At 44.3% G+C, this 21,220-nt stretch overlaps 1 protein-coding gene across 1 annotated transcript in view; it reads left to right on the top strand.

The window, feature by feature from the left end:
• Nucleotides 1-16,596, top strand: part of LOC146645986 (MAM domain-containing glycosylphosphatidylinositol anchor protein 2-like) — a 143,666-nt gene extending 127,070 nt beyond the window's left edge. The window contains exons 14-17 of the mRNA XM_085390784.1: nucleotides 6,601-6,753; nucleotides 6,842-6,972; nucleotides 8,344-8,443; nucleotides 9,910-16,596. Coding sequence (XP_085246910.1) covers nucleotides 6,601-6,753; nucleotides 6,842-6,972; nucleotides 8,344-8,443; nucleotides 9,910-9,998 — 473 coding nt within the window. The 3' untranslated portion in view covers nucleotides 9,999-16,596. The remainder of the gene's footprint in view (nucleotides 1-6,600; nucleotides 6,754-6,841; nucleotides 6,973-8,343; nucleotides 8,444-9,909) is intronic.
• The last annotated feature ends 4,624 nt before the right edge of the window (nucleotides 16,597-21,220 follow it).

The following is a 21,220-nucleotide window of genomic DNA, read 5'->3' as shown; positions in this document are numbered from 1 at the left end:
TATTGCGGAGTACCTAGTTGAATTCCGTACTCGAGCGGTCGCCGTGGGTTGGCCCGATTCGGCTCTTCGTGGGGTTTTTTTACGGTCGTTAAATGACCAGATGAAGGACCAACTAGCTTTTCACGAGGAGACCAGATCCTTTGATGAATTGGCCTCCCTCTCCCGTAGGATTGACAGACGCTTGCGGGAGAGGGATGCCGAGCGGCGGTCTAAGCCTATGGGCTCCGTATTGCGCCCCGGGTTTCGCGTTTCTCCGCCCCCGCCCCCAGCTGCGTGTGCGCGCTCTCCGTCGCCGCCCCCGCCTGAACCCATGCAGATCGGACGCTCTCGGCTTTCTCCGGAGGAGAGGGAACGCCGATTTCGGGCTGGAGAATGTCTGTACTGTGGGAGGCCCGGTCACCGCATCGCTGTTTGCCCGGTCCGCCCAAACGACCCGGCCCACCGGTGAGTCCGGGGATACGGGTGGGCAGCACTCTAAGCACTACTAGACCCCGATTGTTACTGTCCGTTACTATCGTGACTTCTAATCAGACTTTTACATGCCCCGCGTTAGTGGACTCCGGGGCGGAACAGAACCTTATGGATGAGAAGCTGGCTAAGAGGCTAGCTGTGTCTCTTACTCCACTCGAACCGCCCATCCCTGCGTCTACATTAAACAACCAAGTGTTTGCATACATAACTCACCAAACCGCGCCTGTACGGTTAATCACATCAGGTAACCACCAAGAGCAGCTGTCCTTTTTCACTTTTCCTGCTCCTGACACCCCGCTTATCCTAGGCTACCCCTGGTTACAGAGACATAACCCACACATAGATTGGGCCGGAAAAAGTATCGCGAGCTGGAGTGTGTTTTGTCTGGCGAACTGCCTGAGGTCAGCCGTTCCCTCCGCCTCAACGGAACGGAGGCCCGCCCCGCCACCCGCGCCGGACCTCTCTTCCGTGCCCCCCAACTATCACGATCTCCAGCAGGTGTTCAGTAAAGATGAGGCGCTCTCACTCCCGCCTCACCGTCCATATGACTGTGCTATCGATCTGCTCCCGGGTGCATCGCTTCCCTCTAGCAGATTATACAACCTGTCTCGCCCCGAAAGAGAAACCATGGAGAATTACATCCAGGAGTCGCTAACTGCAGGACGTATTAGGCCGTCATCCTCTCCCGTGGCTGCGGGTTTTTTCTTCGTGGCAAAGAAAGACGGGACGCTCCGCCCGTGCATCGATTACAGGGGGCTGAATGACGTCACCGTCAAAAACAAATATCCCCTCCCACTCATTAGTTCTATTTTTAACTCACTCCAGGGAGCTACGGTCTTCACCAAACTAGATCTGCGGAACGCCTACCACCTGGTACGGATACGTGAAGGCGACGAGTGGAAGACCGCCTTCAATACCCCACTAGGGCATTTTGAATATCTAGTGATGCCGTTCGGGTTAACGAACGCCCCGGCGGTTTTTCAAGCCCTAGTCAACGACGTGTTACGGGATTTCCTGAACGTGTTTGTTTTTGTTTACCTGGATGATATTTTGATTTTCTCCAAGACGCTCGAGGACCATCGCATCCATGTGAGGAGCGTGCTTCAACGGCTGCTCGAAAATAGACTGTACGTAAAAGCGGAAAAGTGTGAGTTCCACGCCTCATCCATTTCCTTCTTGGGCTACATCCTCGCTGGTGGGCAGGTGAAGACCGACCCGGTGAAGATCAAAGCAATATTGGAATGGCCGGTTCCGGAGACACGAAAGAAGCTTCAGAGCTTCTTGGGGTTTGCGAATTTTTATCGCCGTTTCATTCGAAACTACAGCCAGGTGGCCGCGCCTCTCACCCAACTCACCTCACCCAAGGTGTCTTTCACATGGTCCCCTGAGGCCCACGCAGCCTTCGCTAAATTGAAGCGATTATTCACGTCCACACCCATTCTGACCCATCCTGACTCTTCTAAACAGTTTGTTGTTGAGGTCGACGCATCTGATGCGGGAGTCGGGGCGGTTCTTTCCCAGCGGTCTGGGCCCCTGAACAAACTCCGGCCGTGCGCCTTTTTCTCACGCCGACTCACCCCCGCGGAGAGGAATTACGACATCGGCGACAGGGAACTCCTAGCGGTAAAACTCGCATTGGAGGAATGGCGTCACTGGCTGGAGGGGACCGAACAGCCCTTCGTTATATGGACGGATCATAAAAATCTACTGTACCTTAGAACCGCCAAGAGGTTAAATCCCCGTCAAGCTCGCTGGTCCCTATTCTTCGCCCGCTTCAACTTCACACTCTCCTATCGTCCCGGGTCACGAAACATCAAACCCGATGCGCTCTCCCGTCTGTATTCCCCCGACAGCGAGGCGCCCCCCCCCCCCCCCGCCACCATCCTGCCTGCCTCCTGCGTGGTGGGTGCTCTCACCTGGGAGATTGAGGAGACCATTCGCCAAGCGCTCCCGGGGGACCCTGACCCAGGACGGCGCTTCGTTCCCGCCGCCGCCCGGGGAGCAGTCATCCACTGGATCCACACAGCACGATTCGCGTGCCACCCGGGCGTGAGCAGAACGGCGCGCCTCCTCAGCAGACACTTCTGGTGGAAATCGCTACTACAGGACGTGAGGGACTACGTGTCTGCCTGTGCCGTCTGCGCTCGTAATAAATCATCCACGAAACATCCCATGGGCCAGCTCCACCCACTCACTACTCCCCACCGGCCCTGGTCTCACATCTCGCTCGACTTTGTTACCGGTCTCCCCACCTCTTCTGGAAAATGTGTCATCCTCACCGTTGTGGATCGGTTTTCTAAGGCCGCCCACTTCGTCCCGCTAGCCAAGCTGCACTCGGCTGCTGAGACTGCCCAAGCGTTAGTCACGGAAGTCTTCAGGCTCCACGGAATTCCCCTGGACATTGTCTCCGATCGCGGTCCCCAGTTCACCTCACAAGTGTGGAGGTCCTTCTGCTCCATTCTCGGCGCCAAGGTCAGTTTGAGTTCCGGTTTCCACCCGCAATCCAATGGGCAAACTGAACGCCTTAATCAGGAGCTGGAGACTATGCTGAGGTGCGTAGCCAGTCAAAACCCCTCCTCCTGGGTTACTTACCTGCCCTGGGTGGAGTACGCCCACAATACTCACACCTCGTCCTCCACCGGCTTCTCTCCTTTCGAAGCGTCCCTCGGGTATCAGCCTCCGCTCTTCCCGGAAGAGGACCTGTCCCTCTCCGTCCCGTCGGCCCCTCATCACCTCCGGCACTGCCAACGTGTGTGGCGCTGCGCTCGCCGCGCCCTCCTGCGCGCAAAGGAACGACAGGCGCACTACGCCGATCGTCGCCGCGCCCCAGCCCCTGACTACCAGCCGGGACAGAAGGTTTGGTTGGCTGCTGGGAACATCCCGCTCCGGGGCACGTCCCGCAAACTGGCTCCCCGTTTCATCGGGCCGTACGAAGTGGACCGAGTCATCAACCCGGTGGCAGTCAGGCTCCGGCTTCCGGCCTCTCGGCGTGTGCATCCCACGTTCCATGTATCTCAACTTAAGCCGGTCCGCCTCAGCCCCCTGTGCCCTCCTTCCAAGCCCCCTCCTCCCGCCCGGCTCGTCGGCGGCCATCCGGCCTATGCGGTCCGGCGGATCCTGGATGCGCGCGGCTGGCAGTATCTTGTGGATTGGGTGGGGTACGGCCCCGAGGACCGCCTCTGGGTCCCGCGCTCCTTCATTCTGGACCCTCGTCTCCTCTCTGCTTTCCGTGCTTCTCTCCGCAGGCGGGGTCCCGGCCGGTCGCCTGGGGGCGACCCTTGAGGGGGGGGGTACTGTCATGGTCCGCGGCCCGGCGTCCGGGGTGCTGCTGGGATGTCCACGCCCACGAGCGTGGCTGCTAACCCCACACCTGCATCCCATCCCAGGCGATCACCAGGTGGACTATTTAATCCTGCCCTACCTGCTGCTCCACGCCAGTCCGTAGTCGCCTCTCAGCGATCACAACTCGGCGTGTTTTTGTTTTCGAGCCACCTGCCTGTCCACCTGTCCGCCTGAGATTTGGTTCACCATCAGCTTCGCCGTCTCGACCCCTTTTGGAGCTCCACCCCCCTCTGGTTCACTCGGCCCGGCTATCACCCCTCTCACAGCCCCGCTCTCGGCGTTCCCTGTGCGGTCCCTCGGTTTCTTCTGGTTTCATACGTTGTTTTTCTGGCTACCCTCACGGGACACCTTTAGTTGCAATAAAAATTACTTTCTTTATTCGCTCCTACCCTAGTGTGTGTGTTCTGCTACTGGGTCCTGCCTGCGCTCGGAACTTCGGTTCATGACACTCACAGCAAGTTCTCACAAGTGAAAATAATGTTTGTCAATCAGGATGAGAATATTAAAATGTTATATATATATATATATATACAAATACAATACAAAGTTACGATCAAGACAAAGTATCTCTGCAGACAAGGATTCATACTGCAGCAGACTGAATGAGACTGACTTACCTCCAACCCTTTTATTTATGTAGACAAACAGTTTAGAGATTACGCAAAGTATGAAGCTGATATTGTCATTTGTAATGAAATTTATATTTAAATTCATACTGTGTTGAATCCCACTGTGCACACCTTTATCAACAGTGAGTAGTGTTGCCCTCATTTCTGAAATCTGTTGTAAATGCATATATTAACATGCATTAGGTACTCACATCCTGCCTGTTAAGATTTAAATAAGGTTTAAATAAAATGTTCCTGGCAGCAGTTGGCAGCTTAAAGTGGATTAACAGTACAACGTGGAAAAATAAAAATAGCTGTGCGTGCTCAGAGTTTAATCCCTGAGTAAACAAAGGTTAAAAGAAGTGAGAGCACACAGCTGACATGTGACAGCGGCTCTTTGTTTTTTTCTCCTTTTCATTTTCTTCTAGAAAATCTCTTCCTTTTCTGTGGCTCGTTTCCTTTGTAGGATCTCAGTCTGCAGCAGAATCTCATTAAAGCGAGCCCTTGGGGTAAACTGTGTAAACACGGCCGCGTCTCTCCACACTCATGTACAGTTTAATTTGTTCCGATTGTTTCCATGCTGGATGAGCCCGGGGTGGATTTGCTTGCACTGCTGTAACTGCAGCAGGACTGTGACATCACTTTTTACAGTTGCTGCCTCAAGAACGCATCTGTGCAGATCAATGGGAAAGAAAGTGAGGCAAGGTTGTACGTTCAGTTCCCTGGACAGCTGCAGAGGTCAAAGGAAATTTCCTGGAGAGTTTGCCCTGCGGTGCTCATTTTCTTCTTTCTTGCTGTTCCTTCATCTCTCTAACTGTTCCTTCATCTCTCTAACTATTCCTTCATCTCTCTTAGTGTTCCCTCATCTCTCTAACTATTCTTTCATCTCTCTTAGTGTTCCTTTATCTCTCTAGCTGTTCCTTCATCTCTCTAACTGTTCCTTCATCTCTTTAACTGTTCCTTTATCTCTCTCTAACTGTTCCTTTATCTCTCTAACTGTTCCTTCATCTCTCTAACTGTTCCTTTATCTCTCTCTAACTGTTCCTTCATCTCTTTAACTGTTCCTTTATCTCTCTCTAACTGTTCCTTTATCTCTCTCTAACTGTTCCTTCATCTCTCTAACTGTTCCTTCATCTCTCTAACTGTTCCTTCATCTCTCTAACTGTTCCTTTATCTCTCTAACCGTTCCTTTATCTCTCTCTAACTGTTCCTTCATCTCTCTAACTGTTCCTTTATCTCTCTCTAACTGTTCCTTCATCTCTTTAACTGTTCCTTTATCGCTCTCTAACTGTTCCTTCATCTCTCTAACTGTTCCTTTATCTCTCTCTAACTGTTCCTTCATCTCTCTAACTGTTCCTTCATCTCTTTAACTGTTCCTTTATCCTCCGTGTTGGTTAGGTGATTCTTCCAAAACAGGGATAAGTGTCTCAGTGTACAGTATTTCTCCTGTATCCCAACTTTTAGCATTCTCTGCGTCTATAAAACCACTTACAAAGCAATTTCAGTAACATTAAACAGTTAAAAGTAAAATAACAATAAGTGCCTGAAATGTGAAAGAGAAGTAATACAGGAAAATTGAAATATTTGTGTGTGTACATTTCTTAAGAAGTCCAAGTTTCACAGTGAAAACAAAAGGACTTAAACAATAAATTTAAAAACAATATATCTGAAATCTTTTTACTCTCACATTTAACAAATGCATATGTATCGCTACAAGCATATGCACATTTATGCACAGGTCACTATTGCAATGCCATGAATTAAAATTCTTTATATATATAGCATATATTGTATATATAAGCAGAGTTTCAGTTAACATTCTTTGTAATTGTGTTGGCTATGTAATAGTGTAATTTTCTAAACTTATATTTCAACTCGTTTAATAATATAATGTTGACCATGTGAAAGGTTACTTTTAAAGATTTTTGAATGTATTTATTTTCATTTTCCTGTATAGCATGAAGCAACATGCTTGTTGCTTGGGGAATTTTTTTGCATTTGATGTTGACTGATTCACAAAGTGTTTGCTCTGCTGTTGCTCTAACTAACATGTCGTATGACCAACTTGATAAAAAAGTCAGGTGTCATGTTACTGGGTGGCAGCGTTAGAGTTAGTTGTTTAGTTTGTAAGCCCTTTACCTGACCTCTGACCCCGACTCCTGTTTTTGTGATCTGTCAGGTTTCTACATGTACATAGAGACATCAAGGCCAAGGCTGGAGGACGACACAGCCAGACTGTTGTCCCCGACATTCAACTCCAAAAGCTCCTCTGTCAGCAACAACCCCACCTACTGCTTTGCGTTTTATTATCACATGTATGGGAAACATATAGGTGAGAGTGAAGCAGAAATCCACGTGTCACAAGTACACCACGTGATGAATAAAAATAACGTTGAACAGCGCTGCTTCATGTCTTGTAGGAGCTCTGAACGTTTTCCTGCGTCAGAAAGGTCAAGCGGTCACAGATACCCTGGTCTGGAGTCTCACCGGTAACCAAGGAGACCGCTGGCGTCAAGCCAAGGTCAAGATCCACCCAACTACAGCCTTTCAGGTACAGACCACACCAATCCACAGACTCTTTACTGCACACCACCCAACATAACAACTAGCAGCTGTAGAGCAGAGAGCCCTTCTGTAGACACCACGCCACAGCAGCAGCACTGCTCCAGAAAGCATGCTCTGCAGAGCTTAAGAAGAACACTGATCAGTTACAGCAGTCAACACCTATACTAGAGTCAAGTATGTATGTGACTGGAGACAAAGTTCCTAACACGATTCATCACAGCAATGGGTAAAAAAGAGGAGACCAACTTGGGGGTTAGTATCTGGCCCAAAGTTGCAGAATGAATGTGTTTGCATGTTAGTTAGAAGAAAGTGACTGGGTGAATGTGGCATGTTGTGTAGAGTGCTTTGAGTACTCTGGGAGAGTAGAAAAGCGCTCCATAAGAATCAGTCCATTTACCAAGATGCTAGCAGGCAGGGCATACTTGGATCGACATAACCAAGTGGCTGACGTAGTATACAGGAACATCTGTGCCGAGTATGGCCTGGAAGTCCTGAGGGATCGTGGGAAACTTTTATAGAGCTGTCTATATGTTGGCCAGCTAGATGTTTTATTATAGTGTTGGGACTATGAACCACGTAAGAAATATAAAGAAGCAATTCATTACTATTACATATTGTGCTAAGGCAACATAAGCCACTGTGAATAGATCCAAAATAGAAGTAATGAGCTGGGAAATAAACAGATCCAGGGCTGATCCAGTCTGAATTCTTGATCCCCATCTGCTTTGGATCTGTACCACCATGGAAGTGCCCAGATGTGGTTTGCCTATCCTGTGGAGCCTGTTATACTTGATAGCAGGCAGAGTCACTGCTGTCACTGAGACAGGTGTAGGCGATCTTGAACAGAAAGTATGGGGAAGTTCTGTACTTTAAAAATGTTTAATGGCTGAATCTGTGAAAACACGTCATGTTCAGAGCACAGTCAGACTGCCTGCAGCTGCTTTTATGAAATCGCTTTAAATACATGAAAATCATCAGGAGGAGACTATTTCACTCTGAGCTGACACAACTGCTTTCTCTGTCCTTATATATTGACGAGTTCTGAGCTTAATTAACAAGGAAATGAAAGTATCAGTCAGCTGGTTCATGTGCAGCAGGAGGGAAAGAGTCTGAGAGGAAGCCTGTCAGCAAGCAGGTTAAATTGACAGAGTCTGGAAGCCTGCTAACTAAATCTGAGAGAAAACCTGGAGATTTCCTCATCTGAGGGTTAAGAAACTCAACCTGCGACCTGGAATGGCAGCCACAGATATAACAGATACCGTGTATATCCACTGTACTATATACAACTAGTCTTCTAGAAACCACAGTTACTTCCTCTCAAACCTCCTCTGAGCTTCCTGTCACTGTGTCTCTGCAGATGGTGATCGAGGGCGTGCGAGGCTCTGGTATTGAGGGAGATATTGCCATCGATGATGTCGCTATTGAGGAGGGAGAATGTAAAGACCCCCCTCCCAACAGTGAGTATGCCCTTGATGCAAAGCTGTTATGGCTCCTTCAAACACACACTCAGTTCCTTTCTGAGACCTCCAGGACTTGTTTTGAATACTTTTTGTTTCTGAGTTCTGTAAACATGAAAGATGCTCAGAGCCTTCGAACAATAGCCTCCTTTTTAAACTTAAGTTTATTTCACTGACCGAAAATGGCCCAAAGTGTCGACTCAGACATCTACAGCATGTATCGTCCAAGTGAAGCTACAACTTGGTGAAATCGCTGTGAAAGGATTGTTGTTGTTTTGTAATCACTTATGCTCTAAGTCTGTGTTTGCAGTAGCGCAGTGCACCGTGTGGCCGTTGTGTGATAAGATGAAGTCCTGATAAACAGAGGAATGTAAAAGTCCACATTTTGATACATCATTAAATGTTTTTGTCAGAGTTCTGCTTTCACACGCACACCTGCAGCTGTGCTTCACACCGCTTAACCCTTTAAAGCCGGTCGGAGTGGGCACGCTCCGTTTTGCATAACTATTTTTAGATGCTGGTAGCACTGCAACCACGTGAGCTAGCGCAATCATTTTTTTACATATGAAACCGGAGGAGTTGTACTTACATCTGATGCCATCAGCTTGTCCTCGGTCACGGTTTCCTTCCACATACAGCTTTGCAAAAACTGCATAAAAAGCACTTGCAGCAACAAAAACATAATATTCCAGAAACACGCTTTGCCGATCCGATCAGCTGTTTGTAACACTTCCTACATCCATCAGTGCGAACTATCGCATGTCCTCCATGTCCTGCCTGAAACCGGAAGTGACATCATTTTGTGGAAATGTAGTTTTTTACCATCAGGGGCTTATGAGCCTATACTGGTGTTTTTAAAAGTTATGTTTGACTTTATGACTTCCTGAGTCGTTTCTGGGATGCTGAGGACTCATATTGCACTGCTGGAAATAGTTTATTTTGATGCATATGCTGCTTTTTTGCAAATTTGCAGTATAATATTTATTTTCGTTTTTCCTGCAGTGTATAAAAATTGGTGTATTTCAAAAATAAAACTATGAAGGCACTCAAAATAAATTTCCTGTGGTGGGAAACTATTTTGTGCAACTTTTTTGTATTTACAGTTTTGAGGGATAAGCCTCTTAAATTTCTCTAACTAGAAATATATGTTAAAAAAGCAAAAACGATTTAAAAGTTTTTGGAGTTTATTGCACTTTTTTGCAATTTATGTAATTTCTATGCACTTAATACATACATATTATTAAAATTTAGGCTGTAATGGTTGTATTGATGTATAGCAACTTGAAATGCTCCCAAAAATGGCTCCACAGCATGTAAAATATACTATAAGCTCTGGAGGACTTGGTTCTATGGTAGGTCTTTAAGGGTTAAATGCAGCTTAAACTTGATTTAAATGTTTTATTTAAACATGGCAGTCTTTACCCTGTGAGTCATTCATACTCGCTCTCTTTCTTTTTTCCACACAGATCTAAGGTCGCTCGCCCCACCCTCATCGCCACATATATGGCAGCACTGCATCACTCTGATTCTGGCTCTGATTGGCCAGCAGAGGTGACCCCTCCTCTCTGTCGGACATTGCGACCTTTGACTCTTTGCCCACCTATTCCTGCTCCATCATTCCCAACATTTAACCCCACTCCATCCCTCTGCTACCAAAGATACAGTCAGAGACGAGATAGCTAAAGCAGGAGGCCATACGATGGTTTGGTGACATGAGAGTTGAGTTTGAAGGTGCCAGATTTATTTTATTGGGCTCGTCTTCTCTCTCGAGTCACAGCGATCTGTTTCTGACAGAGCAGCTTCAGTCCAAGACGTGTTTGCAGTAGCTGAGCTTAGAGACTGGAAGCAGGGGGAAACTGCTGCGCAACAAGCTCTGACGTTGAAGAACCTTCAAGCCACAGCAGTATTGTCTGATTAGTGACCATATTTCTCGACGTGTTCCAGGAAAAGCATTCATTTAGTAAATAAGACAGCTTTATTTAGAATTAAATTAATAAGATCGGCTGTTTATCTCTCTGATGGCTGCTGGACTTTGTTTGGTTTGACATCGATGAGATAAACAGTTGATTTTTCTTACGTGTCTTCCGTGCACACGCAGTAGGGAGGTGACAGTTACCTGTTTGGCATTTTAACCCCCAAAGACATTCCTCAGGTGTAGCTTTGTTCAAGTTACAGCTTTATTTCAAAGCAGCATTTTCTTTGAATATGTTTTTTTGATGCAGTACCACCTGTGGCTGCTGATGAGCAAAAGGACTTAGCTTAAACGTCTTTTATCAGATCATTTCAAAGCAGAACCAGAAGTTTAAGTATGAATTTTCTTCTTCTCTCCTTATTGGTAAAATGGTAAATGGTCTGTATTTATATAGCGCTTTACTCGTCCCTAAGGACTAGAAAACACTTTACACATCCAGTCATCTACCCATTGGTGATGGCAGCTACATTGTAGCCACAGCCACCCTGGGGCGCACTGACAGAGGTGAGGCTGCCGGACACTGGCGCCACCGGGCCCTCTGACCACCACCAGTAGGCAACGGGTGAAGTGTCTTGCCCAAGGACACAACGACCGAGACTGTCGGAGCCGGGGCTCGAACCGGCAACCTTCCGATTACAAGGCAAACGAACGCCCAACTCTTGAGCCACGATCGCCGCTCCTTATTTTTGGCACTTGTGTAAACTGTGCCATGGGGACCTGTGCTGGTATCATTAATGGGTATCACTCTGCATGAATAAAGGAGCATGTCATGTTTATAGGCAGATCACACTTTGAATTATGTTCCCATCCTGCCAGAAGGCCCTGGTTATTAGTGCAAATCCAGCATTACAAACACAAGTCGTTTTCCAGCATAGATTTCAGACACGTGAAGCCAGAAGGTCTGAGAGGCACTGCTGGGAAATGTTGGCATTTAGCAGCAAGCATGTGTGCAGAAGAAGAAAGAGGAACCAAAAAGAAAGAAAACAAACTATTTGTGTGGCGTCGTCACAGCAAATCCACATCAATCAGCCGATCCTGATATTTGATTTGGCACTTCCTGACCCTTCCCCGTCCTTCCTCCTGGTCTTGAGTCAGGGATCTTTCACATGTCTGATGTTAACCATCACATTATGGAGCAACCAACAAATGATGCACGCTCTAAAAGTCTTTAGGTAGTCCAGGATCAGAATCACTCGTTGGTTAGACATCCTAATGTGGATTAGGGTGAAGAATCCGTGGATGCCTGTTTTTAAAGAGTTTGCTGTCTTAAAGATACGTCATCAAATTCCTGTGTAAAAGTTTCCAAAATGATAAAGCTGTCAGCAGTAAAGTTTATGTTTTGTGTTAAAAAGATCAAAGTTCAGTTAGGCCCGGCTTGCAAACATCAGTGGACCATCTGGGTGAGTCGTTAGGAGCACATTATTGATGGTGGCAATCGGAGAAAAGGACAAACATCTGGAATAAATGGTGGGGTAGCTAAAGAGAAATAAGAAACAAAGCACACATCTGGACACACTGCAGGACACCCACTGAACTGCTGCCCACAGTTATTCATTCATTACAAAATGAGCCTTTAAAGTAGAAATAACTGATGTACAGTCAACCACTCCATGTGTGACAGAACAGTTGCAGTCTTTACTGCACGGGCTGCTGTTCTGCTTTTACTCGAGCCCTGAGAGCTAAACACAGGTAACCTACAGCTTAGTACTGCCCCTGACGACATCCTGCCCCGAAGGTTTCACGTGGTCATGCAGAGTTTCCCATCACAGTCAGGTTGTCCCATCAGCAGATGCAGCTTATGTCTCTGTTTCCAGACTGACATCCAGTTTTCTACAGCGAAGCTCTTTAAACTTTCAGGCAAAGTCAGTGTTAGGAGAGAGGACATGCACAGCTTGAATGTCAGCCTTCCCCCTGTCCCACCTTTCCCTCTCATCATCCACGTCCCCATAAATCCATTCTCCCCCTTAGCACATCAGCAGTACTGTACTGTGAGATGGACCGACAGTCATCTCTCGCTTATCTTTTTATGCTTTCGGTGGGCGGGTGGACCAAGCAAATGGCATTTAAAAATAAAAAACGTACTTTCAGAGCCTACTTTGACATTTGTCTGTCTGTGGCGGACCAAGGAGGAGAGGTCAGCATCTGCCATCAAGTGCCTTCAGATTCACAGAGGGAACGTTCGCTGAGCCACGGCCCGCCAGCCTTCGTCACAGAAATGAAGAGTCAAACATCTTTCTGTCTTACTGACTGGAGTGAACATAAAACGTCCTCCGGTTTGATTATGCAGAGAAACACTTTATTTCTTTTTCTTTTCGTGCAGATGTTGGATTTTGTCAAAACCTGAGCCATGCTGAATGGCATTTTAAAAAGGCACCACTAAAGAAGCCATGGACAAGGAAACTGACTGTGGATACAGGACACCTGATTTATTTAACCACATAAATAAAAGACCAACACGTGACCATCACCTGACGATATGATGACACCTGTTTTGGACAGTTCTCATCCCTGTTTCAGTGGGATTCAAGCGTTGGCGTTTCAGAACCATTTTAGTATTCCAAAATAAGAGTTTCTGGTAGGAGCCGAAGACTTTAATGCTACCTGAGACCAACAGTTACCTTAAACTACAAAATTAGATAAAGATTTCCAACAAATAAAACAAGAACAGTATGTCAAATCAAATCCTCTGTTGTTCCTACGATAGTTTAAAAATGGTGTTGGGGAGGGGAGGCTGTTTTTATTTTGTTGTTTTTAACATGTGTGGGGGTTTTAACTGAATTTTTCTTTGGGTTTTGAGATTTCTATTAAATCTATAAAAAAGTATTAAAGAAGATTTTAAACTATAAAGCATTTTTGTATCCTAAAGAAACTGACATCGTGGGTGAACAGGTCGAAGCATCTATTAGAAAAGCACAAGAGATTCATAATTATTAACCCTCTCAGGCTCAAATTAAGTTTTTTGTTGCTAATGCACAACCAAGTCCTGCAGTGGTAAAGAAACTCATAAAATATGTATGTGGGGTAATCAGGTTGTTGGTTTTTAACTGTTGCAAATCGGCAACGCCTGCCTGGAGAGGGTTAAACACACGTGCACACCTATGATTCCTGATTCATCGTCTCTGCTCATATGTGTATGTATGGAAGCCCTTTTCTGCCAAGAAAAATGGCTCCACAGTTAGCATGATGAACACTGAAATAAGCCATCATTTACCGTTTGTTTATTTTTGTCTTTATTTTGACTTATTTTGATTTTGTTACCATCCCCTCGTTCTGCTACAGAAAAGAAAAATACTGGATTACAAATGAGTATGATTAAAAATAAATAAATGGATAACAAAGACAGCTGGGATGGGCTGCTGCGCCCCGCGGGGAGGGTAAATCATGGACTGCCTCTCTCCATGGGTGTCATCTCTCTATTGTAGGCAGCAGTTTGGGTTTAATGGATCATAATTCATCTCATTAGGTCCTGACTGAATTTCTGTGGGTCTGTAGGTACAACTTTTATTTTTTCCCCTTTCTTACGTATTTGTAAAATCTGGCTTAATTTAACCATTTGGAGTTTAAATTATACATTTTGGTTTTTACATAATGATTAAAATGTCTTTTTTTTTGTTTTAAGAACTTTCTTTCACAACTTTGACTCTTTTGTGCACGAATGGGCTTTCCCCGGATTCCCTGGTGACTTTTTCCTTCTGTGTTTTTCTGCTGCAGCTGATGATCAGATTATTATTTCAGCTCCTCTGGGTATTAGTTTTCCTCTGCTACATTATTATCACATTAGCTGGAAATGGGTGGTTGCCTCTGAAGAACACCAGTAGGTTTCTGTATTTTGTTTTCACATATATTGAACAGTTTTCATGACTCTACAACCTTTTTACAGAAAGAAGCCTCATTTAATCAAAAATAGATCATTTATACAAATATATATTATTATGTTACACTTCACCATACGCTCAACAAATGAAAGGAAACATTTACACTTGTCATAAAAATAAATGAATAAAAAACTGTAGTTTCTGAGTTTTGACGTACATGTCAGATCTTTTCAGTCACTGTCACAGTTTTAGAGCAATACTTCAGTAAACATGGACACGTGACTTAGTCTGCACAGGAATCACATTCATTGAAAAGTAATATTAATAATAGATTGCATTTATATAGCGCTTTTCGGGGCCCTCAAAGCGCTTTACAATTCCACTATTCACTCTCACATTCACACACTGGTGGAGGCAGCTACAGGTGTAGCCACAGCTGCCCTGGGGCAGACTGACAGAAGCGAGGCTGCCATATCGCACCATCGGCCCCTCTGTCTCGCCCAAGGACACAACAACCGAGACTGTCCGAGCCGGGGCTCGAACCGACAACCTTCCGGTTACAAGAGGAACTGCCAACTCTTTGAGGCACGATCGCCCTATAAAGAACAGTAAAGAACCAGTCAGCAGCCAATGAAGGGAAAACTATCCCAACACCACATTTACTACATTTATGTTCTTGAAGTTTATGATTTTTTTTTGCACATTATGTGAAGCCTCTATATTTTCCTTGGATGACATTTTCTCTTTATGTTACGTTTGGATATTATCACATTCTCCTGAACTGTAGATCAGCCACCCTGTTTTCCTTGTTTGACCAGATTTTTATGTTGGCAGCCACAGAAGTGCACCAAAGCGTTCATCTGGCCATGCCCTGATTGATTTGTTTGCTGTTTGCACTGTTAGCTCATGTTTCAGGATGAAAAGGCCACTCTTGAAATGAAGACTTAATTTAAAGATATAACAAAAGAACAGCTGTATAAGAGAGAAACAATGGAGTCACTTATTCACAGCTCACACAGCTCTGTATGTGACTCACATACACGATAAAGGACTCGACTTTGCAGTTTTTCTCCCCTTCGTGCCTTCAGACTTGTTGTTGGTCCAAGTTCAGGTCCAGATGTGCAAATGACAAAAGGCTCGATCCACAGTAACCCACATTCCTGCATTCAGTTCCATTTATCTCTCTTTATTTATTCAGCAGACGTGTGGGTGAACATACTATTTCTGATCCATTTCCACTCTTTAGTTCAATTCTATTCAATTTTATTTATACAGCGCCAAATCACAACAGCAGTCGCCTCAAGACGCTTTATATTGTAAGGTAGATCGTACAATAATAGATACAGAGAAAAACCCAACAATCATATGAGCCCCTATGAGCAAGCACTTTGGCGACAGTGGGAAGGAAAAACTCCCTTTTAACAGGAAGAAACCTCCAGCACAACCAGGCTCAGGGAGGGGCGGGGCCATCTTCTGCGACCGGTTGGGGTGAGAGAAGGAAGACAGGATAAAGACATGCTGTGGAAGAGAGACAGAGGTTAATAACAGTTACCCTGCAAACTGTTTGTTCTTGTATGCAGACGATGCTGTAGCTTTGTTTCTCTCTACTTTGGTGCAGTCTGCACTAACAAGTTGAAGTATTATGAAACCCTGGCCTGGGTGTCAGTATAGCTCCCTGGGCCCAGGTCTGACTCCACCCTGAGTCACTCACAGTGGGTCAGCCCTCTCTCCCTCCCTGCCACTCTCTACTGCTCAATCATAAAATATTTGGGCTATTATAAAGTAAATCAATAACTTTTGCATTTGAACTACCCATGGTGTCATAATAATTAATATCACATGAAACATTTTAAAAGACCTTATGGTAGAATGGTCAGGGTAATATTGATGAATATGATAGTTGAAGCAATAGAAAGTATTATTGTTGGTTATTTTTCTGAGGAATAACATAAAATAAGACTAAAAAACAGCAAAAATAAACATAAAAACACTGGAACTTAAACGCTAAACTAAAACCTTTTTATTACTTTAAAGATTTTATTTCTGCAGGAATTGGTCACATGTTCTAAACTCAGGCAGCAGGTAGGCAGGTAAACTCAGGCTCTGATACGTACGACACTGGTTCTTTTTCCAGCCCAGACCTTACATTTCGAATAATCTCTGCTGGACAAAGCGTCTCCTGTCGACTTTGCAGGGGAAAAGCACGTCCTCGTTAACTTCCTCAGAGGTGCTTTTGCTGGTGTTGTATATGTTTGGATTTTTGGAAGAGGAGTGGGCAATAAAGTTTTAAAAGCTACCATCAAGTCTCTGTGGACATGCGAAGAAAATATTTTTATAACTGTCATTATTTTCTGCAGTACATTCTCACCTAAGTGATGCTACACTGCATACTGGTTATTATTGTTATTATTATTATTATTATTATTATTATTATTATACAAATAAATACACTCCAAATGTAACAGTGTTGTGTTGTGTGTGTATTCATTACTCCCATCACATTCACCCAAAGTTCAAGCGTTTGAGCAGCTGCAGAGCATGAACACAACACACAATCCTCACATTAAACTCAGACTAAGGCCAGTCTGAGTGCACAGCTACCCTTTTAAGCCTAATTACTGACTCAACGATCTTCTTTGAAGCTCAGCATCTGTTTAGATATGGTCTACATAAGGTATAGTATCTATTTTTATCTAAATACAACAACATGACGGCCAGTAGGAACTGTTTGTTTTGTTTGCTTTAGCCATTGTTCACACATTGAATAAAATGTACACATTGTTCACTGCACACTGTTTTAGCAATCAAACCACACTCTAGTGGCAGAGAAAAGGACATTAAAGAAACTGATGGACATTATGGACAATGCTGGGCATCCTCTGCACACGGCCATAAACAACCAGAAGAGTCTGTTCAGTGACAGGTTGCTTCTCCCCAAGACAAGAACTAACAGACTTAAAAACTCCTTTGTCCCACACGCCATCAGACTGTTTAACTCCTCTCTGGGGGGGAGAGGGAGGGGAAACAGGAGGACAAAGGAGGGGGGAACAACTAAGCTGTAGTGCCTCTTCACCTCACTGTACAATACCTTGTGCAATACTTTTTGTAAATAGTCAACAGTGCAATAGACTCAATACTTGAAATGTGCAATTCACTTGTATTTTTATTTTTTATTCCTATTTATTCTATTTATCCCCTTTGTATATTTTATTTATATTTGTCTCTGTATTTATATGTGTGTGTGTGTGTGTGTGTGTGTGTGTGTGTGTGTGTGTGTGTGTGTGTGTGTGTGTGTGTGTGTGTGTGTGTGTGGCCGTGATATATAACAGTTCTGTAACTGTAACTTCGGTCGTTGCTGTGCTTTTTTTGGAAGTCGAATTTCCCAGAGGAACCCACCCGAGGGATTAATAAAGTTCTATCTTATCTCTTATCTTAAACGGGATGAAACTGTGCAACGTTCATGTCTTCAGCGAATCGTTTGATCAGGGAGTCTTTCAAGCCTTTTTTCCCGTCTGAAGCCACCAGAGTAAAACTGAACGTGACGACAGACACCTTAAAAAAACATAATAGCTATAAATGAGAGTCGATGCCTGTGTGGTTTCTGCTGACTGCTGGCCCTGTTCGATTTCAGTCTGCAAAATGGAAAAAATGAAGGTAATTTCCATCATTTGAATAGAAAGATTGACAGGATAAAATGAAGCTGAGTAATGAGAGTTTGCAGCAGGCAAGAGGGAGCTGAACGAGAAGCTTTCACCTCGTGGGTGGAAATGACAGATTTCAGTCAGACCTGAAATGTTTTTACTGAAACGAGTGACGTCCCCGCAGGATAAAACACAGCACTCAATTCAACATATAATTGTTTTAGACACATTTTCCAAAATTAATCCTGATGTAAATTTGTTGATGTATGGATATCTGATCAAGAAATTGTTTTGGGGAGATAAAGTCTTGTCACGGTTCTGGGTCAGTTTGACATTCTGAGTTATGTTTTGGTTTATTTTTGAATGATGAATCTGCGTTTCAAGTTACTTTGGTGTGTTTGGTTGTTTTCTTATTCTCTTAGTGCTTGTGGTGATGATGATGTTCTATGTTCCAGCTTATTCTGGTTTACTTTTAGTTCTGCCCGTGTTACGTCTGTGTTTCTTAGTCTGCGTCCTTGTGTCTTATTTCCTGTTTTATTGTGAAAGTCTGTCTTATGTTGGTGTGTGCAGCTTTGCTCCCCCTGTCTCGTTAGTCCAATTTCTCCCAGCTGTGTCTCCCTCCTGTTGCCCATTCCCTGATTACCGCCCTGTGTATATTAGCCCTGTGTTTTCCTCGTCGTACCCTCAGAATTATGCCTGTGTGTTTAGTTCTCAGTGTCATTGGTCAGGTCATGTTTTCGTTTATCACCAGTAAAGCTAAGGTTCTCAGTTTCAATTCAGTCTCAGAGTCTCGCATTTGGATCCTCCTCTCCATCCGCCTGCACACAGAGCCCTGACAAGTCTTCTGTTTTGGATCAGTAGTTTCAGCTGTTGGTCTGCTCCCGCTACTGGGATAACTTGTGTCTTTCCATTAGGTCAAACTGGAAACTGTCATCGATAATTATTTTTAGGAGTCCACTCGGATGTGGACCGTGAGCCATGACACTGTAACGAGCGTGTACCCCAGCTGACCATGTTCAGCACTCTCAGACTGCAGCGGACATGTTTATCCAACCTTCATTTACTGAATCCAGCAGCCTTACAGCCACCATTCATCATCCTTCAGTTGATTTTCAGTTGCAGGCCTGGCGTGCGTTAAGCAGATCACACTCAGGCTGGTCTGGACGGGCTATAAGTGGGTTTTGTTACCTGCCTTCTGTTATGATTTAAACCAGTGATTTTTAGTGATTTGGCCCATTCAAAGTAACATTTTCTTTACAGCATATCTAAATAAACTTTCCTATAAACGCTTTCCTCTCTGCCTCTCCTCCTTCACATTTACAACCCAAGAAGGAGCTCCTAGGCAAGGCAAGGCAAGGCAAGTTTATTTGTATAGCACAATTCAACAACAAGGTGATTCAAAGTGTTTTACAGAGATATTAGAAACAAGAACAAATAAAAAGCATGATTTAAAATTGAATAAAACAAGCAAATAAACTAACTAACTAATTAACAAACAAACAAACAAACAAACAACAGTATATAAAATCAAAACAGATAAAATCAGAACAGTAGATAAAATCAGTAGTTAAATGTAAGTTTTGAAATTTAAGCTTAAAGTGTGGATTTGGTGCTTTATTCAAATGCAGCTGAGAACAGGTGAGTCTTCAACCTGGATTTAAATAAACTGAGTGTTTCAGCTGATCTGAGGCTTTCTGGGAGTTTGTTCCAGATATAAGGAGCATAAAAGCTGAATGCAGCTTCTCCGTGTCTGGTTCTGACTCTGGGAACTGATAAAAGACCGGATCCAGATGACCTGAGGGATCTGGATGGTTCATACTGGGTCAGGAGGTCACTGATGTATTTTGGTCCTAAACCATTCAGAGCTTTATAGGCCAGCATCAGAACTTTAAAGTCTATCCTCTGACGGACAGGCAGCCAGTGTAAGGACCTCAGAGCTGGACTGATGTGGTCCACTTTTTTGGTCTTAGTGAGGACTCGAGCAGCAGAGTTCTGAATGAGCTGTAGTTGTCTGACTGATTTTTTAGGTAGACCTGTAAAGATGCTGTTACAGTAATCAAGCCTACTAAAGATGAATGCATGGACTAGTTTTTCCAGGTCCTGTTGAGACATCAGATCTTTTATCCTTGATATATTCTTGAGGTGATAGTAAGCTGACTTTGTTATTGTCTTAATGTGTTTTTCTAAGTTTAGGTCTGCATCCATCACTACACCCAAATTTCTTGCCTGGTTTGTGGTTTTTAGATGTATAGATTGAAGTTCTCTGGTGACCTGTAATCGTTTTTCTTTGGCGCCAAAGACTATTACCTCAGTTTGTTTTTGTTTAGCTGGAGAAAATTGTGGCACAACCAGTCATTAATTTCCTCAATGCATTTACCAAGAGCCTGTACAGGGCCTCGATCTCCTGGTGACATTGTGATATATATTTGTGTGTCATCTGCATAGCTGTGGTAGTTTATTTTGTTGTTCTTTATAATCTGTGCCAGTGGGAGCATGTAGATGTTAAACAGAAGGGGTCCCAAGATGGAACCTTGGGGAACTCCACATGTGATACTTGTCTGCTCAGATGTGAAGTTACCTATTGATACAAAGTATTTCCTGTTTTCTACGTATGTTTTGAACCAGTTTAGTACAGTCCCTGAAAGACCTGTCCAGTTCTCCAGTCGTTTGAGTAATATGTTGTGGTCAACTGTATCAAATGCTGCACTGAGATCCAGTAAAACTAGGACTGACATTTTTCCACTGTCTGTATTCAGACATATGTCATTAAACACTTTGGTCAGAGCGGTTTCAGTGCTGTGGTTCTGTCTAAAACCTGACTGGAAGGCATCGTAGCAATTATTCTGTTTTAAGAAGTAACTGAGCTGTTGGGAAACTGCTTTTTCAATGATCTTACTTAAAAACGGGAGATTTGAGATCGGCCTGTAGTTGTTCATTTGTGTCTTGTCAAGATTGTCCTTTTTCAGTATAGGTTTGATTACAGCAGTTTTTAGTGATTCTGGAAACACACCTGATAATAAAGAAAAGTTGACGATCTGTAACAGGTCTGACTCTAAAGTCTTTGAGACCTTTTTGAAAAAACTTGTTGGCAGGACATCTAAACAGCAGGAGGAGTTCAGTTGACCTAAGATGTCCTCCAGGTCTTTGCTGTTAATAGGTTGAAACTGTTTCATGGTGTTTAAACAGTTTTTTGGTGGACACAGTACATATCCTGGATCTGCTGTTGATGTACCAATTGCTTGTCTAATTTTTTGGATTTTTTCAGTGAAGAATTTGGCAAAGTCATTGCAGGCCATGGTCGAATGAAGTTCAGCTGCCACTGACACAGGAGGGTTTGTTAGCCTGTCAA

This window comes from Rhamphochromis longiceps, linkage group LG19 (genome assembly GCF_057381845.1).
Source record: "Rhamphochromis longiceps isolate RC_006_pf linkage group LG19, R_longiceps_female_GT1.1, whole genome shotgun sequence".
NCBI classification, from domain to species: domain Eukaryota; kingdom Metazoa; phylum Chordata; class Actinopteri; order Cichliformes; family Cichlidae; genus Rhamphochromis; species Rhamphochromis longiceps.
This window is presented reverse-complemented; position numbering and strand designations above follow the sequence as displayed.